This window comes from Chrysochloris asiatica, unplaced genomic scaffold (assembly GCF_000296735.1).
Source record: "Chrysochloris asiatica unplaced genomic scaffold, ChrAsi1.0 scaffold00165, whole genome shotgun sequence".
NCBI lineage: Eukaryota > Metazoa > Chordata > Mammalia > Afrosoricida > Chrysochloridae > Chrysochloris > Chrysochloris asiatica.
Genome location: NW_006408683.1, coordinates 1,262,315 through 1,271,895, shown reverse-complemented (window position 1 = coordinate 1,271,895; position 9,581 = coordinate 1,262,315). Strand labels below are relative to the sequence as shown.

The window sequence follows — 9,581 nt, the reverse complement described above, 5'->3', positions numbered from 1 at the left end:
CGATCACTAGCCATCAGAGAGATGCAAATCAAAAGAACAATGAGATATCATCTCACACCAGCAATAACAGCAAAGATCAAAAAAGCAGAGGACAGCAAATGCTGGTGAGGATGCGGAAAGACTGGGACCCTCCTACATTGTTGGTGGGAATGCAAAATGATCCAACCACCCTGGAAAGCAATATGGCACTTCCTTAGAAGGTTGGAAATAGAAATACCATATGACCCAGCAATTCCTCTACTTGGTATTTACCCACAAGAAATAAGAGCCATAACACGAGTAGATATATGCACACCAATGTTCATAGAAGCACTATTTACAATAGCAAAAAATGGAGACAACCAAAATGCACATCAATTGAAGAATGGACAAACAAACTGGTACATACACACAATGGAATACTTACGCTACCTTGAAGAACAACAAGGAAGCTGCAAGCCATCACATAGCATGGATGAACCTTGAGGACATTATGCTGAGTGAAATTAGCCAGTCACAAAAGGAGAAATACTGCATAAGACCATTATTGTAAAAGACTAAGAAGAGAACCCACCCAAAAGGGGGGTTGTGGGAGGAAGGAATCTAAAAATATAAGTGCTGATCAGGTGGGGAGGGAGGGGAGAGCACAGGTAGGGAATAGACACAGGAAAGCCTGGGAGCGGGGTGTTGGGGGAAGGCTGGCAATACACAAGAAGGGGGAGGGGGAAAAAGAAGAACAAGGCAGACAGGAGAATGGTTGGGCAGGTTTGCATGGGCTAGGGCTAGGTGGGACAGAGTTAAATGATGCGGTATGCACAACCCTGTAATAATAGCAGGGCTTCAGGATACAGGGATTGAGGCATGGCTTGAAAGGGGGAAAAGAGGGGAATAATGTTAAGATGCTTGGCTGTCTTTTGAATCTTGGTCTCCCTTGCCTACCATTGTGAAATAGACACTTGGTGTGTGTGTGGAGGGTGAGGGGGGTATAGCCAGAAACATCACAACAGAAAACATGTGGGCCTGGATCCAGCCTATAACTAACTGGAATACTTTTGGGCAGAGGCTGGAAACTGCCCAGACCCAAAATGATGGGGGGGACTATGATGGCATGGACAGATGGAGTGGCTGGGGACACAGGACTCAGGGAGGGAGAGGAACTGATTGCTGACAGCCATGGGGGGTGGGCCTGTGGGGTGTATCCTTTGGTTATTTGATGATGCAAGGAGGGGATTTTAATCATTGCAATGAGATGAAATACGATAGGATGAATGTGAAGCTGAAGTGGGACAGAGGCAAATAATGATGTATGCAAAACCTTGGAACAATAGGCCTCTGGGATACAGAGATTGAGACATGGTTTGAATGGGGGAAAGGGAGGAAATAATGTTAAGATGCTTGGCTGGCTGTTGAATCTTAGGTCCCCTGGCATATCACTATAAAATAGACACTTGAAGGGGAGAGAAAGGAATAACCAGAAATAACACCATAATAATCTCATAAGTCCGTCTTCTGCCTGTAACTGATTGGAATACCTAAAATGGGGCTACAGTGTGCCCAGTGAAGGAGGCTTCTTGCGGCGCATCTGCATTACACAAGACCATAGGTGGAAACCTGAACAGCATCCAGAATCTTCTGGGGTGGGAAATGTTCACTTCAAAGGACAAGCAGACCAGCCTGGAGTGGCCAGAAGAACAGAAGATACTTATTGAAAGAAAGACTGACAGGAAAAATACAAAACAATATAGGCAGGCCGGCTGATTACTACAAGAACAAACAAGTGGCTTGCCCAGGAGACATCAAGGCAAGTGGTCGGGCCCCCCTCAGGGCAAACCCCCTTCTAAGACTAAGGCTCAATGGGAATACATACTCTGATTGGTGACCACATTCATCACCCATAAGGGCAAGTGAGAGAAAAACAGCAATGAAGCTGCGAGCTAAGCCCTACAATGCTCGGTAGACTCCTGTGAACCCGGATGGAGACCTGGTTGGCTAGCAATGTGCCAAGTCCAAGGGACTCTTGGACCCAGAATCAGCGACATAGCCACAGAGGACTAGAGTGGAGAGTGAAGCTTCCACCTGATAAGAAGAGAGGGAACATGCATATGTATACCCACACTTGCAGATAATACCCACTTGACCTGGTTTCAATGGCTGGATGATCAGAGCTCAAACAGAAGAAGAAGAGGGAAAAAAGGATAATCTGATACTACTTGATGAACTTGACATATACCTATGGAAGCAGTATCTCAAAAGAGTGAACAACTCTTCACAGTGAGGATCATTCCCACCTCCACCGCACATGGAGAGGACAGGGATGGGCAGCTTGGACATTGGCTACCCAGAATGGGGGGGGCTACAGAGACAAGAAGTGACTGGCTTACAAGCTTTCAAGAGGTAACCTAGATCCAGAGGGCATGGAGCAGGGTAGAATCTCCACTGAGTAGTATTCATTCTGACTAGTCAGGGCTGATGAAAGGAGATGCAGGTAGGTCTCTTGCGATACAATAGCGAATAATTGTTATCAGGACTGATTGTAAGGGCTGGAAATGTAAAGGTAGACATTTTGGGGCAAAGGGAGGGAAGTGATTAACCTTGCAGTCTAGTAGTGGAAGGAGAAGAGCAGAGAATGGAACCTTACCCAGAGAAGCAGTGATGCCAGGGATGGAGGCAGAGACGATGACATGGGGAGATGGAGCAGCTGTAGACTTTGGACCCGGAGAAAGAGAGGGGCGGTATGCAGACAACCAGGGGGCAGGCTTGCAGGGCATACCTTTTGGTTGATGGATGATGCATAGAAGGGATTGTATCCATGGCAAGGAAATGGTATACGATGGGATCAATGTGAAAATGATGTCCTCATGTAAACTATCACATAATTCACAATAAAGCATTAAAAAAATAAAAGTTCAAGGAGCAACTTGATGGCACTAAAGGAAGAACTTCAAACTACACTGAAAGCATTGGCTCCATGAATTGACTGAATACCAAGTGGAATGTTTCAGCAAACTGATATAATGCTGGAGGTACTTACTCATCCATATCAAGTAATTTGGAAGATGGCTAGCTGGCCAACAGATTGTAAGAGATCCCTGTGCATGTCCATTACAAAGAAAGATGACCCAGCTGAATGTAGAAATTCTTAAACAATATCATTAATATAAGCAAGAAAAAAACTTGCTGAAGATAATTCAAAAATGGTTGCAGCATTGCATCAACAGGGAGCTGCCAGAAATTCAAGCCAGATTCAGAAGAGGACATGGAACGAGAGATATTGCTGACTTCAGATGGCTCCTCACTGAAAACAGCATATACCAAAAAGAACTTCATTGAGTTTACAAGGGCATTTGACTGAGTGGATTATAACAAACTGTGGATAACATTGCAAAGAATCAAGATTCCAGAACACTTAATTCTCATGTGTAATATGTACATAGACCTAGAGGCAATCATTTGAACAAAACATGGGTTCAGTGGTTTAAAATAAGGAAAGATATTTTATATCCTTTCACATTTTGTCAGTCTATATGCTGAGCCAATAAATCGGGGCACTAGACTATATGAAAAGAACGTGGCATTAAGATTGGAGGAATAATTATTAACAACCTGCAGAGGACACAACCTTGCTTGCTAGAAGTGAGGAGGACTTAAAGACCATACAGTATGGATCATACCTCAATATAAAGAAAACAAAAATCCTCACAACTAGACCAGTAAATATCATCATGATAAACTGAGAAAAGATTGACGTGGTCAAATACCTCGTTTTAATTAGATTTACAGTCAACTCTAATGGAAGCAGCAGTCAAGAAATCAAAGGACATATTGCAAAGGGCAAATCTGCAAAAGACCTCTTTAAAGTGTTATCAGCAAAGATGTGACTTTAAGGACTAAAGTATGTCTAATGACCCATTGTATTTTCAATCATCTGAAAGTTGGACAGTGAATAAGGAAGACTGGGTAAGAATTGAGGCATTTGAATTACATTGTTAGCAAAGAATATGGAATGTACCTTACTGGCAGAAGAAGAAACAAATCTGTTTTAGAAGTGTGGTCAGATTGCTCCTTAGAAGCTAAGATGACATGCTATTAGAAAGGACCAATCCCTGGATACAGACATCACACTTGGTTAAATGGAGGACCAGCTAAAAAGAAGGCCATCAGTGAAATGGAGTGGCATTTTGTTATGTGCCATTGAGTTGGTTTCGACTCATAATGACCTTGTATAGGGTTTCTGAGAAGCAGCTGGTGGGTCTAAACTTCCAGTCTTCTTGAGGTTAACAATGCAGTGCTTATCCTACTGTGTCACACCAGGATTCAATGGTTGCAAAAATAATAGGTTCAACAAAACAATTGTTAGGATTGTGCAAGACTGGACAGCATCTTGTTCTGTTGTACACATGGGGTCAGAACATATTTAGGCAATCTAGGTGAAAAGAACTGTGACTGCATAGTCCGTGTGCCTGTTTGGTATTTTATTTTAAAAGGCCTTTGGAATCTGTTAACTGAAACTTAAAAACTATTAGTTAAATTATGTGTTTGAGAGTCCTGGTGTTACACTGTAGTGTAGGCACTAGTGTAGGCACTGTACTGCTAATCACAAGGTTGGCAGTTCAAACCTACCAGCTACTCCTTGGAAACCCTATACAGGGTTGCTGGAAGTCGGAACCAATTCATTAGCACTTAACAAGATAAAAGTTTTGGTTTTAGTTTGTGTGTTTACCTCCACCTTCCAGCCTTAAAATTCTGGTGGTAGTTCACAGACCTAGATATAAATACATATTTTAAAGTAATGACTTTCAATACTTGCTATGTATGATACCATTTTCAGTGTTTCTAGAAAATCATGGTGTTTGAGAGTATGTTTGTGAGAGGGGGAAGACAAATACTTTCTCCAATTTCATCATCAAGAAAAAGTATAATCCACCCTATCTATTAAAAACATAAAAATAAATGTCTCCTTTCTAGGAGTCCTGGTGTGGCACTGCAGGATAATGCACAGGATAATGTCAGCAGTTCAAACTCACTAGCTGCCTCTCAGAAGCCCTTACCAGGGTCGTTATGAGTTAACAGGGAACTGACTCAACAGCACTTTAACACCAAAGTTTAAAGAAGATATTATTGCTATGATGATTTCATACCATTATTAGATTTTTAACAACCCCAACTTAGAAAATATGTTGTCCTTCATACTCAGAGATAATTTTAAGAACACTTAGTTTTTAAAACATTTCAACTTATTTTGAAAATGTTTTTGATAAAGTGCAGTCGAGTCAGTTCCAATTCAGCAACCTGTGCAGGGTTTCCAAGGAAAAGCTGGTGGGTTCAAACCACTGACTTTGCAGTTCAAGCCGACCTTGCTGTCTAGTGCTTATCCTACAGTGCTACACCAAGACTCCATTTTTAGTATGTTGTTCTTAAGTGCTGTCAAGTCAGTTCTGACTTAGAGTGACTCTGTATAGAGTTTGGAGGAGCAGCTGTTGGGTTTGAACTGCTGACCTTGTGGTTCACAGTCCAGTACAGATCCTACAGTGCCACATTAGGAGTTCATGTTGTTGTTAAGTGCCGTTGAATCAGTTCTGACCCATAGCAACCCTGTATAGGATTTCCAAGGAGCAACTGGTGAGCTTGAACTGCTGGCCTTACCGTTCAAACAGACTTTGCAGTCCAGCGCATTAACCCACAGCATGACACCATAGTGGTAACATTTTACTCTGAACTTTTCATGCTCTTTTTCATTTTAGCACCCTCCATCCAGCTCTGAGTCCTGGTGTGGTGCTGTGGGTTAATGTGCTGGACTGCGAGGTCACTTTGAATCACAAGGTCAGTGGTTCAAGCTCACCAGCCACTCCACAGAAACTCTATACAGGGTTGCTATGAGTTGGTACTGACTCAACAGCACTTAGCAACAATCCAGACTCTGGTTAAGAAGGGTAGCTTAAAAAGTAAGTTTCTTTGTTAAATATTTTAGCACTTTTTAAATGTGTACTACTATGTTGTTAAGTGTTGTCGAGTCTGTTCCTACTCATACATAGGATTCCGAAGAGCAGCCAGGGGGTTAGTGTGCTGGACTGCTAAGTCCGTTTGAATCGGCGGTTCAAGCTCACCAGTTGCTCCTCGTGATGTACCATGGAGTCGGTTCTGACTCATAGCAATCCTGTACAGGGTTTCAAGGCTGTAAATCTTTATTGTAGTAGAAAGCCATTATCTACTTTGGTGGAACAGCTGCTAGTTGAACTGGTGACTTTAAACCCAATTCGTAACCACTACACTACCAGAACCCTATACAGGGTTGCTATGGATAGGAACTGACTTGATGGCACTTAACAATAGTACTATACTATGTACAATGTTGGATACAAAGATTAACCAGATATAGGCTTAGACTTCAAATGTTTATTTTATTAATAGAAAATAGTTGTAAACTATGTAATACATAAAGTGATTAGTGCCTTAAGAAATACGGAAGTTCAGAATGATTCACTCAACATTTATTGAAAAAAAATTTAATATATAGGCTTTGTATTAAGCATGATATATTTACAGCCTTCAATGGAAAAAACAAATAGATAAACATGTATTTGTAATATTAAATAGAAAGTACAATAGTAAAAGATATGGGCTACATATCAGAGAGCACAAGGGGGAGAGATCCATCTGAACAAGAAGGGGTCCAGAAACACATTCTAAAATAATGCCTGAGCTGAATGGCATACCTGAGTGTGATCAGCAGAAGAGAAATGGAGCTGTATCAGAAGCTGTCTGGTACATCTAGGTACTCAGAGTATAGTTAGGGGTGGGAGTGGGGAACAGAGGGAGTAAGGCAGAGGTTGGTTAGAAATGACATTGAAGACACAGGCAAGGATAGGAGTCAGAATAGCTTTATATTCCATCTTATGGGGTGTCAGTTTTAATCGGCCCTGGGTGTGATAACAGAGGTAAGGTGACAAACTTCCTTTCGGACAAGGAGAGTGGTACTTTCTGTAAGTAGCTAAAGCACTATAACCAGATTTACACTTGGAAGCTTTAGCTTTAATGACTATTTCCTAGTAGCTCTTTTAGGACAGTGTTAAGTCACCCTTTATTTCAGTTTCCTATAGAGAAAAATAATAGTCCCTGTCTACCTGTCTGCTAGAGTTATTGTAAAATTGAAACTGATAATATTCAATAATAAATCTTAGCCTTGAAAAACCATCTCTGAAACCATGCACAACTATCATAAACACAGTTTATAAATTCTCGTTGTTGTTGTTATGTGCCATGGACTCATAGCAACCCTGTACAGAGTTTCCAAGGCTGTAAATCTTTGCAGGAGCAGAAAGCCTCATATTTCTTCCGTGGAACAGCTGGTAGTTTCAAACTGCTGACCCTGAGGGTAGCAGCCCAATTCATAACCTCTACACTACCAGAGTAATCATAAAACCTTACAGAGCTACACACACCCACACACATACAGATACACATACATATACACACACATGTGTATCTGTTATGACATTTGTCTTTGTTGGTGGTAAGTTGTATTCACTACCAGTGTGTGAACTGCTTGAAGGTTCATAAAGACACCTTATTTATCTTCTAATCCTTAATATCTATATAGTATTTGATGTAAACTTTCAATAAATATTAGGTTAGATTGAATGTAACAAATTACTTACCTAGGAATATTTCATGTTTGAGAAACTCTAGTGTTTACACAAAGTTTCAAAAACCTGAAAATATTTTTAGATAATTGTTATTTTTTCCTAGTTACTTAATTCTTTAATTTCAGAAAAGTGAAGGTCCCTCTTTTGACAAAACCTAATGTACAGTTGTGGTGTGTTGCTATAGGATAAGTACTGGACTGCTAATTGCAAAGTCGATGGTTCAAACCTACCAGCTGATCCTCAGAAACCCTACACATGGTTGCTATGAGTCAGAATGTCTTGATAGCACTTAACAATGTAGTCAGGATGAATAATATTGAAGTAACTTTTTTTAGCCTATTAAAAATTTTGAAGTCAATTTTGAAATCTCTTAGTATTTCTAGTACCTTAATGCCTGCCAGCACTGAATGAGAATTATTTTAGTTCCTTTCCACCCCCCACACCCCCCCTCTGGTATATTTCACTCTACCACTGCAACTGTCCAGAAGACATTGTCTATTTTTTGTGTTAAGTAGTCAGTTCCAACTCATAGCAACCATGTATAGTGTTTTTAAGGAGCAACTGGTAGGTTTGAACCTCTGACTTTGTGGCTCAAACTGACCTTGCAGTCCAGGGCATTATTCTGCAGCACCACATTTCATGAGTCGTTATTTGTGCGTGGACCAATGGTCAACCTTAAATCTTTGTTTTGATTTACTTTTTACTGTCATGTTGAACAATTTTTCTTAGAAACAAATGTGTTTGTTTATGTACTTTACTAACAGTAATCATTGAAAGTGTTATGTGTGTAACTGTTTGTAACACATAGTATTCTTCTCTCTCTGTTGAAGCGCTCTTCATCCTGTACTCCAGCTAGCAAAGGCAGACGTGTAAGAGATTTTTGCACTTTGTGTACCCCTTCTGCCCACCTCCTATCCTTTTTGTCTGTGGTTGCAGAAAATGCTAACATTTTTTGCGATGTATTATTACATTTATTGCATGTTTTTTGCTGCTGCTCCTGCTGTTGCTGCTCTGCTTTTCCAGGGGTCTGTTTGATTGTTTGTTTGTTTGTTTGTTTGTTTGTTTACTGTGACCTAAAAGCCTTAGGAGTATTCACATGAATTTCTATAACCAACTAAACAAGTAAAATGGTAATTTTCATTTGGGGAAAAAAAGTAATTCTAAAGAAGATTTTCAAAAGTAATCAAATATAAAGTAAATGAGAATCTGATATAAACAAATATGTAGAAATTTCTTAAAAGTTTCTAATTATATAGAAAGACAACATTATAATTTATTATGTAAAACATTTAAAATAATTGATCTTGCTATCTAGAGTTTTATTTTTATATAAATAAATCAGCTCTGGGAAATCTTGAGGGGTTTTTTGTTTGTTATGTAGTTCAAAGAAATCTCCCTAATTATATGAGGGGGCTTCAAAAAGTTTGTGGAAAAATGATCTTTTCATTCCATTTTTCTATTTACTTTTCCAAGCCCCTTCATATGTCTGTTGCTGTTGTTAATTGCTGTCGAGTCAGTTCCAACTCATAGCAACCCTGTATAAGGTTTCTGAGGAGTGATTGGTGGATATGAACTGCCGGCCTTGTAGTTCAAACCAATTTTGCAGTCCAGTGCTTATCCTACAGCACCACACCAGAACTCATATGTCTAAAGATGTAAAACTCGGTTAATTTCTTTATTATTGTTGTTGTTAGGTACCATCAAGTCAACTCATAGTGACCCTATGCACAACCTAACAAAACACTGCCCAGTCCTGTGCCAACCTCATAATGTTGCTGTGTTTGAGCCCATTGCAGCTTCTACTGTGCCAATCTCTCTCATTGGGGTCTTTCTCTTTTTATCCAACTTTCCAGTTTACCAAATATGATATCTTTCTCTAGGAACTGGTCCCTCCTGTATTATGATCGAAGCATGAGAAATGAAGTCTGGCCATTTTGGCTTCCAAGGAGCATTCTGACT

The 9,581-nt window shown here is 40.1% G+C and overlaps 1 protein-coding gene across 3 annotated transcripts in view; it reads left to right on the top strand.

The window, feature by feature from the left end:
- CDC42BPA (CDC42 binding protein kinase alpha (DMPK-like)) overlaps window positions 1–9,581 on the top strand; it is a 628,044-nt gene that overhangs the window by 494,013 nt on the left and 124,450 nt on the right. The window contains exon 21 of one of the 3 annotated variants that reach the window (XM_006871264.1): window positions 8,475–8,491. The exons of the other annotated variants lie outside the window; for them this stretch is intronic. Coding sequence (XP_006871326.1) covers window positions 8,475–8,491 — 17 coding nt within the window. The remainder of the gene's footprint in view (window positions 1–8,474; window positions 8,492–9,581) is intronic. 3 annotated transcript variants of the gene reach the window in all.